The sequence below is a fragment of the Heteronotia binoei genome, chromosome 10 (assembly GCF_032191835.1).
Source record: "Heteronotia binoei isolate CCM8104 ecotype False Entrance Well chromosome 10, APGP_CSIRO_Hbin_v1, whole genome shotgun sequence".
NCBI classification, from domain to species: Eukaryota; Metazoa; Chordata; class Lepidosauria; order Squamata; family Gekkonidae; genus Heteronotia; species Heteronotia binoei.
In genome coordinates this window covers 34,502,235-34,523,546 of record NC_083232.1, presented here as the reverse complement: position 1 = coordinate 34,523,546, position 21,312 = coordinate 34,502,235, and the positions used below count along the sequence as shown (strand labels likewise).

The 21,312-nt window shown below is 42.7% G+C and overlaps 1 protein-coding gene and 1 pseudogene across 1 annotated transcript in view; one reads left to right on the top strand and one right to left on the bottom strand.

Annotated features, from left to right (window-relative positions):
- The window catches only part of PIP4K2A (phosphatidylinositol-5-phosphate 4-kinase type 2 alpha), a 123,451-nt gene that overhangs the window by 49,298 nt on the left and 52,841 nt on the right, over positions 1 to 21,312 (bottom strand). Inside the window, exon 4 of the mRNA XM_060248383.1 lies at positions 1,367 to 1,519. Within this exon, the coding sequence (XP_060104366.1) occupies positions 1,367 to 1,519 (153 nt within the window). The remainder of the gene's footprint in view (positions 1 to 1,366; positions 1,520 to 21,312) is intronic.
- On the top strand, positions 8,969 to 9,087 carry LOC132578741 (5S ribosomal RNA; annotated as a pseudogene).

Genomic DNA, 21,312 nt, shown 5'->3' with positions numbered 1-21,312 from the left:
GCTTCTGAAGTTCTGGTGGATCTCCTCATGGCACCTGGGATTTGGCCACTGTGTGAAACAGAATGTTGGACTGGATGAGCCATTGGCCTAATCCATCATGGCTTCTCTTATGTTCGTACCCATTTGGGAAGGATCAGTCTCAGTCTTTGCCCCTAGGCCCTCTTGTTTTTGCCCTGTGCTGGAGACTGCCCTGAAAACTTGCTGACACAGCAACATTTAAAGCAGCAGCAGGTATTTGCAAATCTCTGAATGTTGTTTAAAATAAGTTTTCCTGGACAGGAGATGTGCAGGGATTTTATTATAACTCGCTCTGAAACAGAATGCCAGTTTAGATGGACCTGCAAGATACAGGAAGCCAGTATACAGACATTACAGCTTTTGCAGAACTTCTAAGATATTTTGAATGTATGCCTAAGAATATGTTATTACTGGATAATAGAGAAAAGTACTTTATGTGTACTTAGTAGCACTTCCTTCTTCACCAGTATTTCATGTCTTCTCCCTTTAAGTAGTGGAAATTCAAACATGTTCCTTAACTTCTAGATACAAAAAAATCCATTTTCATTCAGGTCTGTCATGGGTTTATCACTATAGTGTACATGTGGTTAGCTCCAATACACATCTAACCCAGTTATGCCATCCCACTTCCTGCTACCTACTTATGCTACATTATCATCATCTGTGGTACCTGTAACACGGCTTCAAGACAGAACCAGCACTTATGCCAGCAGAGTATCTAGCAACATCAAGAATTTTTTTATTCACACATTTGGCACAAGTACATGTGGCATTCTACAGAGTAACATTAGCAGAAAGCTAGTCCCTGCCTCAAGGAGTTTACAAGCTAAACACAGACTGTGAGGAGAGGACCAGGGAAAACCAGAGTAACAAGGGACTAACAAGCAGAGACACAGTTATGTTTCATTTCAGTTGGGGACAAACTGCCGAAGTCTCAATAAAAACACAGTAACAACAAATTTAGGTGGTAGAAAGTGCTGTCAAGTCGCAGCTGACTCATGGTGACCCCTCAAGGGGTTTTTGAGGCTAGAGACATCTGGAGATGGCTTGCCTTCCTTAGCATAGCAACCCTGGGATTCTTGGTGGTCTGCCATCTACACACTAACCAGGACCAACCCTGTCAAGATCTGATGACACGAAGCTAGCTTGGGCCATCCAGGTCAGGGCAACAATGACTTAGTTCTACATATTGCTTAACAGAGTGAACAAGAACTTTTTAATGTTACTTACCAAAGTGGTGGAACTGGCAGCAACTTACAGCTTAAAGTCTCTCTTCCTACCATGTTACATAAAACATTCATCCATTCATCAATGTTCTCATTTTTGCCTCTTGAAAACAAGCAATTACCTGGTGGTATTTCTTCAGTATGTTGTGCATTTCTGCTACATCTTCGCTTGTTATCGTTTTGATGACGTATCTTTTGTCGTAAGAGGTATGGAACCGGGCGCCGCTGCGAGCTTGAGAGTCGTTTGCAAGCGGACAACTTCTTGTCAGAGAATTCTGTTACAGAAATTAAAAGGGATACATCTCAGAACAAAAGTTAACAGCATAAATCAAACTTCTTTACACCATCAGAAGTTTACAAATGACAGTCACCTTAATCATGTAATCGCAAAAACGCCTTACAGAATGAAATTCTTTCAAATTATCATCAGCACTCTGAAATAGTTTCCATTTTGCAATATGAAATGTTTCTCTGGAATACAAAATGTTACTTTGAAAGTAAAGTTACAACATTCCTAAAGAAACCAGACATGGTGATACAGCAGAACACTAAGGCAGATTTTCTTTAACTTTAAGTTAGGGATGAATGCAACAGGGATGAATATATTTGATGCAAAGAAGCCCCCTCCCCAACAACTCAATGCCTCCTGAAAAGCCACAGAGATCAATTGTTTGAAAACAGCCTTATTTCCAAGTAAGAGTAATGTCATCATGTAATTGATCAAAACTGGCTGTGAGAAAACATCAATGTTATTATAGTTTCAAACAGAAAAAAATTATGTTGCAGCAGCAAAACTTGAGCATGGATCAGGAACACAATTCTGCTACATGCATGTCATATTCCACCTCCACCCCTGGAGGTGCTCTTCCGGTTGTCATCACTGGACAGTCCTTCTATCCCCTTTTTGCAACTTTATAGAGTCGCCCCAAAAGCCTCAGAAATGGTCAGGCGAGGCAGTTACTTCACCTGCCCTCCTACCTGACCTGCTGGTGCTCTGTCTCTCTCCTTAAATGCAGCAGAGCTCCCAGCTGTCTCCTCCCTGGCCTGTCAGACTCATCCCTTTATATAGCCCTGTTCCCTCTATCCCCACCCTGTCCCTCCCCTGTCTAGCCCTGCCCTCAGACTTAAGCTTGTGCAGCTGAGCCTGGGGCTCAGGCTTGGCTGCTCGGTGCCAGCAGGCTGTTGTGAGCTTTGTGAGGCAGTCTCTGCTCCCAAGAGAGTCAGTTTCGTGTAGTGGTTAAGAGCACGGACTCTTTATCTGGGAGAACTGGGTTTGATTCCCCACTCCTCCACATGCAGCTGCTGGAATGGCCTTGGGTCGGCCATAGCTCTTATAGGAGTTGTCTTTGAAAGGGCAGCTGCTGTAAGAGCTCTCTCAGCCTCACTCACCCACAACAAGGTGTCTGTTGTGGGGGGGGGAAGGTAAAGGAGACTGACCACTCTGAGATGCTGAGATTCAGAGTATAGGGTGGGTTATAAATTCAATATCATCATCATCTTCTTCTTCTTCCTTTTCAGAGCCTCTTCCTCAGATCATTGAAGGGGTACACGTCACAGGAGGAGAAAGCGTCTGAGGAATACATGCGCACTTTATTTCTGTTTAGCTCTAGTTTAAGTTGACTGTGTTTGTGTCATATGACCCATGCACTACCCAGCAAACCTGAGCGTTCAATAAACCACCTACAACGTAACAGCAGAACTGAAGTTTTCCTTGAATTCTCTTCAAGTCAAATTGAACTTTACTTTTTACTACAGAGACCAATCAGTCCCCATACAACAGGTCTTGGAATAAAAAAAATTACTACTTCTCAATTTTGACAGCCTGCAGTTTATTCATTTTATCATATCACAGACAATGAACAGCCAGCTACCTTCCATCTCATTCATCATATATAATACAAGCTGAAATACAATATATACTTTTTCAAAAGCTGAAAAAGCAAGCTTTAGATTAACAAACCTGCTAGCTTTCTGTAAGATAGCCTTTAAAATAAAAATACAATACAGTTTTATGTCTTGCAGTTTAATACCCTGTATCTTTAAAGGATGCTAGACTCAGCAATAGTCTCTTCCCAGTATATTTCAAGACTGATGAAGATTAAAGTAGCAGGAAAGCACATCACAACTTATTTTTGTTTTTTGATACAGCTCTTTGTTCAACACACAGTGTCATTTTGAAGGAATGAGGGCATGCTGAAGATGAGGTTTGTTCCATCACAATGTGGTGTCAGGAATGAAGGTCCAGGCTGTTTAATTTAGCATTTATATATACTGTGGTAGAGTTATCTTACTTAAATATACAATAATATGTCTTTCAGGAATGAGCCAAAACGGTTGAAAACCTTAAAGTTAAAAAGCAGAAGTTCCTAGGGAGCCTAATGAACAAATTGTATCAAATTGCATCAAAGACTCAGGTTTAAATCCCCACTCTGCCGTGGAAGTTCACAAAGAAAAGCTGTTTTGGGTCCCCTTTGGGGACAAAGGTGAGGCATAAACAAAGTAAATAATAAAGATGGACGGCAATTAAAATGTAGCTTCACTGGTGGGTGGGAAGGAGAAAAGGAAAGGGGGCAAGTTAAGAATATGGGAGATACTGAGAGAAGATAGGGAAAGGGAATACAGGGGAAATAAGGTGTCTCCCAAGTCCTTGCAGATTTCCCACTGTGCAACTAGATCAGTCCTGCTGGCACCATGAAACTCAGTCTAGCCCAATGGTTAGAATGGCAACACACAACTGGACCAGACTTTTCCTGGGTAGAGGTTGCCAGGGAGAGGGAAGGAGGAAAATGGAGGTTCACTGGTGGGCAGGAAGAAAAGAAAGGAAGCAGGTAATGGGAGGTGCTTATTGGGGCTTCAAGAAAGGGAAGGTAAAAGAAAGGAAAATGAGATGTCCCCCCACAAGGCTTGTAGGTCTCACACTTGTATAATTATAATACTGAATATGATAAAAATAAACTTCACTGATAAATGGTATGAATTTGTGTTTTAGATTAATAAGGTGAAAATGATTGGGAAATTAACACAAATGAAAGAGCACCTTTAAGAAACAGATCACCTCAGTAGCCATTGCTAGGCAACCACAGCATCCAAGCCTTGATTTGCCAGGACAAGGAGGGAAATAGGAAGAGGCTCTTTTCCACAGCTGCTTTGGACTTTGATGGAGGACTTTGTGGGGCCAGGGTCAGCAGCAGCAATTTGGCAACTTTCCACTATGCAACTTACATGACTTACATAAGCCCAGCTGGTTGCTACTATTCAATAGTAGCCACTCCATAAAAGCTAGTGCAATGCTCACAGTTTTAGATTAGAATCTAGGAGACCCAGATTTGAATCAGTTATTTAATCAGTTTTAATCAATTATTTAAACCTTAAATTGTTTCAATTTTTGTTTTTTATGACTCAATGTTTTTACAGACCTGCTTATTACTGACATGATGCAAGCTGCTCTCAGCCCACTTGCAGTGTAGGGTGGGATATAAATCTCTAAATCAATCAATCAATCAACTCCCACTTTACTGTGGAAGCTCAATGAGTGACAGGAAGTCCACCCACTCTCAGACTAACCTACCTCACAGAGTTGTTGTGTAAATAAAGTGGAGAAAAAAGAAAACAATGTAAGCTGCTATGGATCCCCATTGTTCAGAAAAGTTAGACATAAATGAATAAAATGATGAATATAACTGAAGATGGGGACGATAAAAGGTAGGTTTGCTTGGCAGATGAGAAGGGGAGCAGGGAATGGTGAGGATATGGGGGCTGCCAGGAAGAGACAATGAGCAAATAATGTGGGGAGGGATACCAGGAAAAGTGAGGTGCCCCTGCAAGTTCTTGTGGGTTTCCCACTGAGCAACTGGATCAAGTTCAGCTGAAATTTGAAACTTGGCCAGATGTTTCCAGGGAGAGGCTGCCAGGGGGAGGGAAGGGAAAAAAGCTGAAGGCAGGAGAGCAGATAAAGGCAGGATGGCTGGTGAGTCAGAAGGAGTCCTAAAGAGAGGAGTCCATTGACTTTCAGTCAAAGTCAATGGGCTCAGAAGGGTTTAACTTTTCATAGAATGGCACTGATAATTTCCCAAAGCATTTCAAAATAGATCCCAATGATGAGGCAGTGATAGGCCTCCACTGCTGTGCAAGTATGCTGGTTTAAGAACAGCAGAAAAAAGAGAGGTAGTAGAAAGTGACATTTAAAAAACCTGGAAATCCTGGGGCCTGGATTTTAATAGGAAAAGCCTTCAGGCTTTGTAAACAACCATACACTTCCTTAGTCACAATCTTATCTAGTCACAACCCATCCCAATCTAGTCACAACCCATCACAATCTTACACATCTGCGGGATGCCAGGCTTGGAAGAGTGAATTGGTAGGCCACATCATTCATGTCATCATGTATGGAGCAGGGAAGTGTCTGCAACAAGGTTAACATTTCAACAGGCACAGGGAAGAATTCCAGGAGAACAGGTCTGGTCTCCCAGCAGATATACAACTACAACAGCAATAGACAAGGACTGTCTTGCCACAGACTGGTCACAGGGAAAGGTGAGGCAACTAACTGTGGCACAGAGACGCTCAACTTGAATATACTCCCATTACAAGCCAAGTCCCAGTGAAATGCTAGCATGATTTCAAATTGGCTTAACTTGGTGTCAAGTCTCCCTGCTTACTCTCTGGGAGCAAGACTCATCTTTTGTGGGTATTTGCTATATTTTCTCTTACTGGAGTAGTTCTCCCTCTGGCAGTGCACTGACAACTTGGAATCCTCATAATAAATATTAGGGTGGGGTTTTCTGGTAAAGAATAGAGTTCCTCCATTGCACAATGCCTTGGTGGACAACTGGAGAGCAGCTGTGAGTGCCAAAATCAATGGCCCAAATTACTTCTCCATTCTTCAGATCTCTGAATGCTCTGTGCACCCAACCTTCCAAATTAGGAGAATCAGAAGTATGTGTAAATATGATTCCAAATTTTTTTTTTCTAGGCGACTATGGCTAGTTCTGTGGATGGGCCAAACCGTATACTAGGTTGTTCCCATTAATACATCCCTGCGGATAATTAGGATGTATCATTCCAGAAAGTTTTAAATTCTGGAACTGCGGGACCTTGCCCAGTTCCACAAGGCCTGCAAGACTATACTTTTCCGGCTCACCTTTAATTGATCCTAATATGCCAATATAGTAGCAGGAAGAACATCCATCATCCAACTGAACTGAAAGGCTATCCTGATATTAGCACCATATTGGTTTAAAGTGTTTTAGATTGTTTTGATTAATCACTGACCTGAACCTGTTTAAATGTAATTGTTGGCTTTAGTGTTGTTATGATTTTATAGGTTGTGAGCCACCCTGAGTCTGCCCTGGTGGGGAGGGTAGGATATAAATTAAAAATTATTATTATAAATCTGATAATAAATAAAAAAAATAAAACTAGCTCCACAGTAAGGCAAGGTCACCAGACAACAAATCTGTTCCTAGCCTTACTTTGTATACTTCTAGCTCTACTCTCATGATTAAAATACCTATCAAGCTCAAACTCAATGGCATATAATAGCTTTACTAGTCTTCCTTTACTGCATTATTACTGAGAATGAAACACAGCTGCCTAAACTCCACATTCACTCCGCAAGTGAAATGCCTTCTGGTTTTTGATCTCAGGAGAACAAACAAGCTTTCTAGTTCACAAATTGACTACTTTTACAGAGGTTACCTTAGGGGGAAAAGAAAACTATACTGTTAACTACTTATACATATGGAACATGTTCAGCAAGATCTGTTTGAGCCACTTTCCAATTTATTTGAACACACAACTACCTGCACCCCCATAACTAAGCCATCTAATATTGCCTTCTGCGCAACCTCTGGTTGAAAATGTCACCATGTCTTTACACAGGTCAATAAAGAGATTGTCTATATATGCTGAGAGCAGTCAGCAACAGCATTTGTTGAAGGTCATGAAATTTAATCTGACCTTTATAACACTTACAACTTCAATCAAACCAAGCACATGTCCCATACCAGAGGGATACAGACACTTGTTAGCTATACTATATATAGCCTGATGAAACCCAAAATTCCTGAACAGTTTTAAAGCAACTTGCGGCTTTTGATATAGATAATCTGTGCATATATCGTGATTTCATCATCTAACTGAGAAATAAGGATTCTTAGCACATTTCCACTGCAGTTTTCTTCAGTAAGCTGATATCTTCTTCCAAGCTTCCAGTACAGAACTGAGCCAAACATTACAATTATTACAAATGCTAGGTTTGTATCTCATCCCCCCCCTTCCCCGCAAAGGCATGCATAATAGCTAATATGGGATTTTCAAGTGATTATCAAGCCAGGAAACTAGATTGGTCAAGATCTGCTTAACATTCAACCAACCATACAAAGGTGCCTTTAGAATACTACATGGAACTGTTAATTTTATCTATAGCAAGTACTTTCTTTCATATAAACATATTTATTTTCCCATCATAAGAATGAGAAAGGCCAGTTCTTCTCTCAGAGCTCTGAAGACCAAAGTTTGAGTCCAGTTTCAGTCCAAAGTTTAAGACCAACAAAATTCATTTCTGGGTATTTTATGAAGTGCGTATGCACACAAAAACTTATACTCAGAATTAAACTTTGTTGGATTTTAAAGGTGCCACTGGACTCAAACTTTGTCCTATTGCTTCAGACCAACATGGCTACCCATCTGAATCATTATAGAGACCCTACAACATGTGCAAAACTACACCTAGCAGGGGCAAAAGAATGCCAACAGAAATCAGGAAGTCCTTTTCTTCCAAATATGTTAAAATATATATAATGGACTCTAGAGCAGGAGTGTCAAACATGCGGCCTGGGGACCAAATCAGGCCCCTGAAGGCCTCCTATCAGGCCCCCAAACAACTGGCTGTCATCTGCTTCCTTCTCCCTTTCTCGCTTCCTTCTGCAATAACAGCTTGCTTTGCCAGGATTGTTCAATTGCATAGGAGATACAGAGCAAAACCTCTGTTCTCTCCACTGGCTGAGGATCCTCCCTTGGAGAGTAAGGGGGAGGCAGAGCTTGTTTTTCCAGGCTCTCTCAATTGCACATCAAAGATACTTAGCCAAGTCTCGCTTCCTTCTATTGGCTGAGACTCTTCCTCCCCGCTCAATTCTCTGGGGAATGAAGGAAAGAGCGAGCTTCCTTTGCGCAATTCCCTGGTTCCCACGGGAGAAATACAAAGAAAGCACCTTTAAGACTAACTACTAATGTTTTAAGGATGTTTTAAGTTTTTTAAAAATAAATATTTAATTGTGTTTGTCCATATCCTTTATGAAGTTTATATCTCTGCTACCTAATCTTAAATAGGTACACACATGGCCCAGCCCAACAAGATCTCATTTATGTCAGAACCGGCCCTCATAACAAATGAGTTTGACACCCCTGCTCTAGAGCACTGGAGGCACTCGAGATTTAGCTGCTACTACAGAAAAACAGGGAGGATGGAGATCATTAGTGACAACAGGAGGGTTCAATAAAGAAGAAAGACAAAAGTAGCCAGATAGCTAGTGAGAGGAAATGGGGCAGCTAGTCAGGCAGCAGATTTAGACTACCTTGAGCCTAGAGTGATAAAGAGGCAGCTGAGATGACTGAAGGCCTGGTATAGGGAAGTCAGGTATAAGGAAAAGAACAAAGTTTTATGTGTGGTGGCACCTTTAAGATGAACAAAGTTTTATTCAAGGTATATGAAAGCTTATACCTTGGCCTATGGCCATACCACCCTGAATACACCCAATCTTGTCTGATCTTGGAAGCTAAGCAGGGTCAGGCCTGGTTAGCACTCGGATGGGAGACCGCCTGGGAATACTGGGTGCTGTAGGCTTATACCTTGAATAAAACTTTGTTGGTGCCACTGGACTCAAACTTTTTCTGCTGCTTCAGACCAGCACGACCACTTAACCTAGGTATAAGGAAAGTGATCATTGAGGTCCCGATCCTCCAAATTCCTAATAGCAAGAGGGAGGGGAAGACAAACTCAAAAAGCAATGTAACAGGAGAGTGGGAAAAAAATATTTCCTCAGAACACACAGAATAAAACCAAAAATGGATCCTTTACTACATGAACTGCACAGTTGGACGAAAGCCTTGTCATCTGCCTGCACAGAACTATTCAGAAAGGCATCAGAAGAGTGCTCTTGTCTTGGTAACTTTAATACCCAAACATCTGCTGCATTAAAGTTTCCTTAGTGAAAATTAAGGGGCAGCAAGATGGAAAATGAAGAGCAACACCAGCATTTCCCTTTGAAGTTTATCTGCACTATGGGTGCGTTTAGGGATTACCAACAGACTCCAAGAGGGTAGGAAGGATTTAAAGGTCAATTTAATTAGCCCATTCTAATCTCCAATCTTTTGAACTTCTCATTGGCATATTAATATCATTAAATTATAATTACTAGTTTTGTAAGACTAAATGATTATGTAAGCCTACAATATATTTAATTTACATATTGATTATGCTAATAGCTAAAAAGGATTTAGACAAAAAAAAATCACAGGACAGCTTTTTATTTTTCCTTACCAAAGCCACAGATTTAAAGAAAAATTATTAAAAGAAGAACATAAATAATGAAATTAACCTGAGCAATATAAAATTTAAACCTTTATTTGACAGGCACACTTCCTGAGATACATGGAGGAAGTTAACACTGCTGCACACTAAAGCTCATGCCCTGAATAAACTTTTGTTGGTCATAAAGGTGACACTGGACTCAAAATGCGTTCTACTGCTTCAGACCAACACGGCTGCCCACCTGGATCAAACTTAGTGACAGACATCTCATTGTTGTTGTTGTTCAGTCGCGTCTGACTCATTGTGACCCCATGGACCAAGTCACGCCAGGTCCTCCTGCCTTCCACCATCCTCCAAAGTCCGCTCAAATTCATGTTAATTATATCAGTAATGCTGTCCAGCCATCATGTATACATATTCCTGATGACAATCAAAATGTATGTAACAATGGAACAGTGATTTAATAGGGCCTGGGGTTTTTTTGTCAGGTGGAGAACACAGCTTGGGAAGCGCAGAAGCCCCCTTCCACAGGGTCTGAATGGTAATGTTCATTTATGGAACAAAAACATCCTGAAAATGCGTTTCCTATAGCTATGCTTTCCAGGAGCACAGGAAGGACAAATTGTTCGAAGGGCTGTGGAGCCTTGTAAGAAAACAGGGGATTCTATGGAAGAGTAAATGCTACAGCAACAGGAGATTGCAGGTACAAGTTAATTCGTGGAAACAACTACTAACTTAACACACATCTTCCAAGAATATGAAGCAGATAATCTGGCCAGTGTAGCTCTGGTATTGCTCCCTCTTTGTTGATGGATGGTTCTTTCTGGGCCCTCTTCTGGATGCAGGATATCTCAGTGGGCGTTTTCGCACTTACCTTTTACTTGCGCGACCACCCTCCTCACGCCGGCGGATCTGCAGGGATTTCGCACCAGAAGCGCCGGCGCAGCCAAAAGAGCCGGCAACTTCCGTCGCGGAGCCAGCTCAAACGTTTTCCTGCTTCTTGGCGGTTTCCGTTTGAGCTGGCTCCGCGACGGAAGTTGCCGGCTCTTTTGGCTGCGCCGGCGCTTCTGGTGCGAAATCCCTGCAGATCCGCCGGCGTGAGGAGGGTGGTCGCGCCAGTAAAAGGTAAGTGCGAAAACGCCCAGTGATTACCTATTTCTGTACAAATCTGCCCTGCTTTGTGTCCCTCCCCCATACTAGCTGAAGTTCAATAGGCATTCTCAGATGTGAAGCCTAGTCTATGCAGCACCATCCTGAGAGAGAGCTCTTCTTTCCCTATCCCTACTTGTCCCTTTGAAAAATCAGCAAATAATATCCATGCTGGGAATTATTAGGAAGGGAATTGAAAACAAATCAGCCAGTATCATAATGCCCCTGTATAAATCGAAGGTGCGGTCTCATTTGGAGTACTGTGTGCAATTCTGGTCGCCGCACCTCAAAAAGGATATTATAGCATTGGAGAAAGTCCAGAAAAGGGCAACTAGAATGATTAAAGGGCTGGAACGCTTTCCCTATGAAGAAAGGTTGAAACACTTGGGGCTCTTTAGCTTGGAGAAACGTCGACTGCGGGGTGACATGATAGAGGTTTACAAGATAATGCATGGGATGGAGAAAGTAGAGAAAGAAGTACTTTTCTCCCTTTCTCACAATACAAGAACTTGTGGGCATTCAATGAAATTGCTGAGCAGGCAGGTTAAAATGGATAAAAGGAAGTACTTCTTCACCCAAAGGGTGATTAACATGTGGAATTCACTGCCACAGGAGGTGGTGGCGGCCACAAGCATAGCCACCTTCAAGAGGGGGTTAGATAAAAATATGGAGCACAGGTCCATCAGTGGCTATTAGCCACAGTGTGTATATGTGTGTGTGTGTGTGTGTATATAATTTTTTTTTGGCCACTGTGTGACACAGAATGGATGGGCCTGATCTAACATGGCTTCTCTTATGCTCTTATGTTAACTGTTTAGTTAGAAGTGTTATTTGTGAGGTGTAAACTGAATTCTGTTTCTGTGAAGTTTGAACTACAAGGGTTTCTCTTAGATATTTTTGGTTTTAGTTTTTATGACACACTCCATATAAGTGTATGTCACTGTCAGCACTCTTGGAAGCATTTTCAGGTGGGAAGACAAAAATGTTTTTACATTTTGGCTTCATACATTTTCTTTATGTTTTAAGAATTCTGTGTATTAAAATAATAACAGAATATGATCCACTAGAAAGCAGTATGTACTTGAAACTAAATTTCAAGACCGCATAGTATGCCCTCCTCAGATTCTCCTTGGCTTTGTATGCCTGTAATTACTTAGATGAGTTACATTTTTGTCAGAAAGATGGGATAAGGAGGGCAAGGCACTATATACTATTATATGTAAATAAAACTGCAGACTTCTCACTTTGCTTTTGATCAGCAAATATCTGATCTTAGGCAGCTTAATATCCAACAGGGTAGAGCTCAGTTCATAAGTAGAAAACTGGATTACTTCAGATGATATAATAAAATAGAGGAAGAGGCTTTGCAGATTCTAAAAATGAAAAGTCACACCAGAAGACAGACAGGGACATATTTGTGTTTTCAGCAGCAGAATTAAAATGCAGAAGTAACAGCAGCTTCATCCCACTTCTCTTACAAAATATGTGGAGAATGTGGCCTTTTGTGCTTCCTCCTCCCCTGAAAGAAATATTCTGAAACTTGCTGACCAAGACCACAAGTTGGAACTGAACACTGGAGTAAAAAAAGGCCTTTAAAAAAGTAAAGACAGCCCTAAACGAAATTAAGAGGACAAGTCATCACAATCAGCTTCTACATCATTAACAGTTTGGTTTTTTAAAAAACCCTACATTTTGATTAGGATTTATTATGCTCAGATTGCAAGTTTTGGAAAGAACTTATTTCCAAAAGAGATGTTTTACAATTTCTTGGATGCATACTGATTAAAACCCAGTAAGTCATTTCCCTGATAAAGGTCAAAGCCATCTGCTAATGACTGTCCTACTTTTATGACAGTGGTCTGACAGCTATCGATTGCCTCCCTCAATGGAATGAAGCACATTAACAAAACAATCCAAATCAGGACTATTTAGCCTTTTCAGTTAACGTAAACTTTTCAATAATTAATGCTCTGCATCACCTCTAAAAATCATTTGGACAGAACCCTAAACAGTCTTATTTGAGAGAAAGCAATACTAGGATCAAACGGTATGCGTTTTCAAGAGAGCATGCTTAGGTTTCTGATGCTACCCTTCGGCCTTAAAAGCATTTATGGGAACTGGAACTTCATGTTCTTCTCTGTTCTTTTATAAGGATCAAAACACATCTATTTGCAGCATTTGAACCATTAGAAAGCTGAATTGACATAATAATTTATATGATAATCAACTCATAGACTAAGTACAAAAATCAGGGGGTTTTGGAACTCTGGGGCAGCAAAAAAATCATCAGATGGTGTTCAGTTTGAAGTAGAATAACATTACCTGCAGACTTATTCTAGAAGTCTATGTTATAAGAACACTACATCTAGCCTCTGGAACCACTTATCAAGGACATCTAGCATCCATAAAAAAAGCAGAAGACATCTGGGGAAAACATGATATTAACAGGCTCATTTAACCAGACTGGGAAATGAGTTCATGTTCTGCCTGAATTGCTTGATTCAAGGTAATGGCGTAACTGAACATTAATTCTGGTTGCTTTTCCTGAGCCACACATTCAAATGTTTAAAATTAAAAGATATTTTTAAAAATAGTGTCCAATTAGCACCTTAAAAATCAACAATATTTGTCAGATATCTGATGAAGGGAGCTTTGACACCTGAAACTTTATACCGTAGAAATTTAGTTAGTGCTACTGGACTTGCTCTTCTACTGAAAACCAACATGGCTATCATCATGCATCTATGAAAAGTCTGTGTGCACTGGTAGTCACATAAAATGACTGGTAAGCCAAGATGAAAATATAGACCCTTCTTCAAATATAGAGTCGAGCACCAGGGGAAAACTGAGTTAAGCTGTGGTGTGAGACCTAATAAGCATGTATGTTTAATTCACATCCTTGTCTTCAACTGCAGTACTGCCATAGCCGCTGCCCTCCCTCCCTCCACTTACTGAAGGCTAGATGCAAGAGGATGCCAAATTAGCAAAGTCTACCAGAGCACTCAGCCTGAATGTAGAGCAAAAGGAAGCAGCAGCTAGGATAATTTATAAAAGATGGAATGTAGCAAAAATTACCATATTTTTCGCTCCATAAGACGCACCTGAGCATAAGACGCACCTAGTTTTTAGAGCTGTTTGTGTGAATTTAGAGGCATTTGTGTGAATTTTTTGCAGTATTCGCTCCTTAAGACGCACACACTTTTCCCTCCACTTTTTTTGGGGGGGAAAGTGAGTCTTATGGTGCAAAAAATACGGTAGTTCCCTTGTGGCCTGAAACACACTCAATAAAGTCAAATATTGAAATAAATTTCCGAAAATGGAGCAAAAGCTTTTTGTCAATAACATCCCTCTGAAGACTGTATCAGGAACAAGCATCTTGGAAAGCATTCAATTCAATTTTGGAGAGTTATAGCCATTATTATATGCCAGGGCAGGGCTCTTTTTGTCGAATAAGCCCAGCAGGAACTCATTTGCATATTAGGCCACACACCCCTTCAGCCAAACCAGCCAGAACTGCATTCCTGCTAAAAAAAAAAAAAAAAGCCCTGGTATATGCAATGTCCGTTGCCAGTTATCATGGAGAGCTGGCAAATCACAAACAGCAGGAAAAATCATGAACATCCTATTTATCACCCTTCCGTAGAGTAACATTTCATTATTAAACATGTGATTCAAGGAGCCCATTTGGGCCTTTACCATTGTAGCAACTGCAAAGGTACCCTTACCATTGAAGCAATGGCACCTTTGGGGAGGAGGTGGTTTAACATTCAGTCTATTACGGGGAACACAAAAGCTAGGAGTCTAGGGGCATGTCTGCTGCAAAGGCAATCTTTTTTTAGTTCGTCTTTTAGGACCTTAGGTGAGTTGCTGCCTGCTGCTGCAAGATCAGATACCCAGGAATAGGCTGCTCAGGTGAACAAGGAGTGAGCCACAGAAGCTCCCAGTGCTGTTGAGCAAGCTTCAAAGTCCTTCCATAAAGCCTGGTCTATCTGTCTTATCATAAGGATCCTTGGGAAGACCATATGCTTCCACTGGAAGCAATTGATTGGAGCACAGGCTTGTCACTGGGTCATCCACTAGAATCTCTTTGCCGCCTCTGGTATAAAAAGTAAAACTTGGGAATAATGGGATGGTTAGATTTTGGTCTGGCAAGAGCTTCCCATTTAGTGTTGATGACTTTGTTAAAGACTGTGGAGAAAGGAATCCCTGTGGAGGCTAACCCTGCCTTAGGGAGGGCTCAGTGTGAGCCATCTGGAAAGTTAGGGCTTGGGTCTCCCTTTAGTGCTGCATATGAGGCCCCATGGCAGAGTGGTAAGCTGCAGTACTGCAGTCCAAGCTCTGCTCACAACCCAAGTTTGATCCTGGAGGAAGTTGGGTTCAGGCAGCCAGCTTGAGGTTGACTCAGCATTCCATCTTTCTGAGGTCAGTAAAATGAGCACCAAGCTTGCTGGGGGTAAAGTACAGATGACTGGGGAAGGCAATGGCAAACCACCCCGTAAAAAAGTCTGCCAGGAAAATGTTGTGATACAACGTCACCCCAGAGTCAGAAACAACTGGTGCTTCCACAGGTGACTACCTTTACCTTTTTTAGTGCTGCACGGGATCCCCAATACATGTAATATCTTGGGGAGTATCTTGGCATGCACAGTAGTGACCAAGGGCTCTCCCTCCTGTGACAGCTGCCCTTCCTTAGTGGATGAAGAATTGGGCACCTCAGATTCCTCATCATAATGATGCAACAGTGGGCTGGACTCCCTGCTACGCTGGAAAGAACTGTCCGTCTTTCTTCTCTTGGGTTTTGGGGAGGGGGTGGTGGAAGCTGTTCTGTCAGACCTTCTGCTCCATGAAGCACTGTTGGATGGTGAATCCCTGCCCTGTTTGGTGGGAGACCTGGGAGGAGTTCTCCTGCTTTGATTGGACTGATTCATAGCCTCTTTAATTTCTCTCCTCATTTCCTCCTTCATCAAAAGTCTAGCAAGTTAGCCTGGGGATTTCCCCCAGAGAGATTTAGAGCATGTCTCTTCCCTCCCTTTTTCCAGTTGGGATTCTGGGAAGGAGGTGGAAACTGGAAATTTGGAAGGTCTAGCTCTGAGACCATAATTTCTGGAGGCTATGATGCAGAGAGGCCCACCCATGTCAAAAATTTTTGCCTAAATGGAGGCCTCTCCTGAAAAATGAAAGTGAAAGAGCTCTTCCCTCTCCAAGGTCAGCTCTTGAAGAATTAAGCTAGCTTCAGCCTTACTGGGGTTCAGGAGAGATGGAGCAGGCCATAGCTAAAGGCAGAGTAGTCTGAGTCAGCCCCTTCTGCAGTTCCAAATGCCATGTGGCGGGTCTAGGCACTATGGGGTGGCTGCTGGCATTTCAGGCCCTTAAAGGCAAATGAGGAAACCCCCGGCTCTAGGGCTGGAAACCCACTGAAGACCCAGACTGGGAGTTGCCAGGGCAAGAGGGGAGTCCCTGTCGCCATTGGCTCCTGGTGTGTGGGGGGGGGGCAAGGGAACCCTTCCCATTTCATTTAAGTTTCAGAGTCCTGAGTTGTACTTCTTTGTGGTCAGGACTGTGACACTCTATGGAGCACTGACAGAGACAACCTGCTGCTAAGGCAGGGCCTAGGAACTGGAGACCTCTGAGACAAGCCCCTCCCCTCAGATTCCGAAGATGTGCAACCCTGCCTGCAGAGAGGAACTACTATTCCAAAAGTGAGGACTGCCCCATCCTTTGCCCACTGGAGAACTGCCACTTCCCCTTCCTTTTCTATTATTAAAATCAGTAATTGAAACTGCAGTCTTCAATGGCAGACTGGGGGGAGGCACCATACATTAAAACTGCTGCTACCATAGGTATATAGGCTCTATTGGTGAAAAGATATTGGCACTTCCCTCCCCCTACCCCACACACTTCCAGCTGGCAGGGTGAAATGAAGGTGGAAAACTTGCAGAGAAGAAAGAGTTAGAGAAGCCTGTCCCCAGATTCCCATTGGAGACTACAGTCTTAGCAGCTGCTTTAAATAAAAATAGAAAATGTCGGGGGGGGGGGGAATTACATGTGATTAACGCTATGTGTAGTTTGAGCCTGAACATCTTTAGGAAGCACTGCAAGAGATTTTCTATTTATAGATGGGATGCACTAACAAAAAATAACCAGTGCAGAGAAAATCCAATTGCATCAAAGCACGCTGGGGGGGAAAAAAACCCCTTAATGGTAAAATTCTTAAATAAGCATATGTTCTTCCCATCTTCAACTCTCCCAGGAGAGATTGCTAAAGGATTTTTGGATGTCTTATCAGTGAATCTTAGCCTTCTTAATAGGGATAGGCCCATTACCAAACAAATTGAACCAAGATGAAAATATGTACTTTATTCTCCATTTAGAATGGTATGGCCTGTTTTTGACAAATGTTGAGGGGGAAAAAAGCTTCCCCAAAAGCTTGTACTAATTTTGTTCTTTAGGGGCTTAGATCCAACAATCCCACTGCATAAGCAGAAGGTGCTCTTATTCATTTGAGTGGAGGAGGCCCTGCCATACCCTCTGAAAAATAGTTCCAGAGCTTTTTAAGGCAAGGTGGTCATGCCCACAAATGTTTTGAGCCCAGAAACAGAGTACCTTGGCAAGACTTGAGATTAAAACCTTTAATCCAATCCACAAGAGTTACGGAACGCTCCCAGATAAGAGAAACTCAGTGGGTGATAGTTGGTGGAAAGAACTTTCTCTCTGCAACAAACGTACTCTCTATAGACTACCCATTACATCTATAAAGCATCAATACTGTTCTTCCAGTTTGGCCCACTGGTTCAGTCAAACACACCTTTTTCATTATGTGAAAGTTTACAAGATTGACTCTTAGCAGGTTTATTGTTGTAGTAGGTGCACAAGTGGGAAACATTATATAGTGGAGAAGAAAGAAGCACCAGCAAATATGATGGAAGGAAAGATTAAATGAAATGAAAAGTGCAATACAACAGAGGAGATGGAATGTTTCTTGATGTTCTTCATCTAGGAAATGTTAGCATATGTTATCTTATCTAGGTTTCAGAAACCAGTTGGGAGTCCCAAAATAAATTCATCTAGCGTAAAGAATGTAACTCATTTCAGACCACATACATTTACATTTCTTTCCTTCAGTAAGAAAACTGCTCTAGTGTCAAGATTCCCCAAAATTATTTTCAATGAAGTTTAACTAAGGTTACATCAAGGCCCACCCATAACACTGATTCATCCCATTTTGCTTCTCAAAAAAAAAAAAGGCTTTTAAACTTTGCAGTATTTCTGTTTTCATAAGACACAAATACCTCCTACTGGATCAGACCAGTGGTTTCACAGAGCAGCCAACCTGTTACCATGGAGGGGCAAACAAACAGGGCATAGAGGCTGAGGTTTGCCCTTGACGCTGCCTTCTAGCCCTAGTATTCAGAAGTAGGGATGGGCATGAACCAGGAAAATGGAGGTTCATGATTATTTGTGGGGGATTCACACAGTGAGTGAATGCCTTCTCCAAGTTGAACCATGGCTTTTAAAATGCCTTCTCCAAACCCTGCTGCCAGTGCCAGCCTGTCTGCTGACACAAACCCCACAAACCTCCCAAAGCCACCTGGGAGTTTCATGGGAGATTCGTAGGGATGGCATGGCATCAACTGAGGTTCATGAACCCAGTTTGTGACAACTTTCAGTTAGTAATTTAATTCATGCCCATTGCTATTCAGAAATCTGCTGCCTTCTGTCACTATGGCTAATAGCCACTGATGGACCTCTTCATCACAAATCTAATTTTGTGTGGGCCAAGATAATTTTAATAACTTTATTTCACCTCCTTTTAAAGCCATCTATGCGCTCTTGGCCATCACTATGCTCCTGGCCAGCAAATTCCACCATGTACTCATTCACTGAATAAAGTAGTATTTCTTTTTATCTGTTCTGAAACTATTTCCAAAAAACTTCATTGGGTGCTCCTAAGCTCTATTATGGGAGAAGAAAAATCTGCATGCATACCTTTATAAACCTCTATTATAAACCTCTCCTCTGCGCGCCCTACACCTTGTGATTTGGACCCATGCCCCTCCTGGCTAATTAAATCTTGCCTGAGGGAGCTCGAATGTTCTTTACGGGACATCATAAATAGATCCCTCTCGGAGGGGCGTTTTCCAACATCTCTAAAAGAGGCTTTGGTCCGTCCCCTCTTGAAAAAAAGTACAGCAGACCCGGCCGAATTGGCAAACTACCGTTTTTAGGTAAAATTATAGAGAGGGCAGTGGCGTCACAGTTGCAGGACTTTCTGGATGACGCTTCCATCCTAGACCCTTGCCAGTCTGGCTTTCGCCCGGGTCATGGGACGGAGACAGTACTGGTCACCCTGGTAGATGATCTCCAACGGCATCTGGACCAGGGTGGTGTGGCGGTGCTGATGTTGCTAGACCTGTCGGCCGCGTTCGACACGGTCGACCATCGGCTACTGACCCGCCGCCTCGCCGATGTAGGGGTTAGGGGATCTGCCTTACAATGGCTTTCCTCCTTCCTTGAGGATCGGGGACAAAGGGTGGCAATTGGGGGTGAGCGGTCCCAGAGGCGCACACTGGATTGTGGAGTGCCTCAGGGGGCAGTTCTCTCACTAATGTTATTTAATATCTATATGCACCCCCTTGCCCAGATTGCTAGGAGACATGAGCTTGGGTGCCATCAATATGCAGATGACACCCAACTCTACCTGCTAATGGACGGCCGGCCTGACTGCATCCCAGAGAATTTAGACCGGGCCCTGCAAGATATGGCAACCTGGTTGAGGAGGAGCGGGCTGAAACTGAATCCAGCGAAGACAGAAGTTCTTTGTCTAGGTCGGGGCGCTCAGGGAGGGGAAATACCTCTCCCAGTCTTCGACGGGGGGCCGCTGAAAGCGGCGTGCCGGGTCAGGAGCCTGGGAGTCTTACTGGAGCCTTCACTATCAATGGAGGCCCAGATTGCAGCCACTGCTAAGTCAGCCTTTTTCCATCTAAGATGGGCAAAGTAGCTGGCTACCTTCCTAGAGCGTCAAGATCTGGCAACGGTGATTCATGCAACGGTCACCTCGAGACTGGATTACTGTAATGCCCTCTACATGGGGCTGCCTCTGTACTGAACCCGGAAGCTGCAGCTGGTGCAGAACGCGGCGGCTAGATTGCTGTTGGGGCTCCCCAAGTGGGAGCACATACAGCCTGGGCTACGCGAACTGCACTGGCTGCCAGTTGTATACCGGGTTCGTTACAAAGTGCTGGTCATTACCTTTAAAGCCCTATATGGTCGAGGACCTGCCTACCTTAGGGACCGTTTCTCCCCATATGAACCCCAGAGAGCACTGAGGTCAGCCGGGAAAAACCTGTTGACCATTCCCGGACCGAAAGAGGTGAAGTTGCAAAGCACCCGTAACCGGGCCTTCTCCTCTATTGCTCCGAGCCTATGGAATCAACTTCCAGAGGAAATGTGGGCCCTGCAGGACCTTGAACAGTTCCGCAGGGCCTGCAAGACCATCCTCTTCCGATCGGCTTTCGCTGAAGAAGAAGGAAATTGTTAAGAAAACTGCCATCATAAAAGCAAATATAGCACTAGCACTTTTATTAATTAATTTTAAAAACTTAATCAGAATTTTAACCAAACTGTTTAAATGTAGTTTTATTCAATCTGTATAATTAATGTATGAACTATGTTGTTAGCCCCCCTGAGCCTGCTCTGGCGGGGAGGGCGGGATACAAATAAAATTTGTTGTTGTTGTTGTTATACCCCCAGCTGTCTGTTTTCTAAACTGAAAAGTTCCGGACTCTTCAGCCTTTCCTCGTAGGAAAGGTGCTCCAAACCCTTAATCATCTTGGTTGCCTCTCTTTTGTACTTTCTCCAGCTCTGCAATATTCTTTTGGAGACCTGGTGACTAGAACTACAGACAGTACTCTAAACGAGGATGCACCACAACTCATTTCCAGGATGAAAAGCTTTCTTTTGGCAAACTACCAGTGGCAGCTGATGCCTCTCCCTTCCTCAAAATGCTCCCTCCTCTTCCTTCCTCAAAACACTCCCAAGTCTACCCACCTGGGATTCTACATGTTGAATTTTTCAAAACCACTTTAATGCATAGCATGCTTAAGTGGCCTGGGAGGGTACCCTTTTACTGATATGACTGTGAGCATGGTAGGAAACTGAGTGGAGTGTGAGGAATAAAAGGTAACTTAAGTTATTGATTCAGTAAAGGTGTTTGTTTATTATAAGTGGTTTTAAAACCCTCTGAACGGTTTCTGATGCTAACCAATAATAGGCACAGAAACTGAACCAATGATAGGTGACACCAGCAGCTCACACCTCACCTAGCTTCAGCAACTCTTATTGGAAGTGGCAGCATAAGGACCACTGTCTAGCAGAGGTTTGAACTATCAT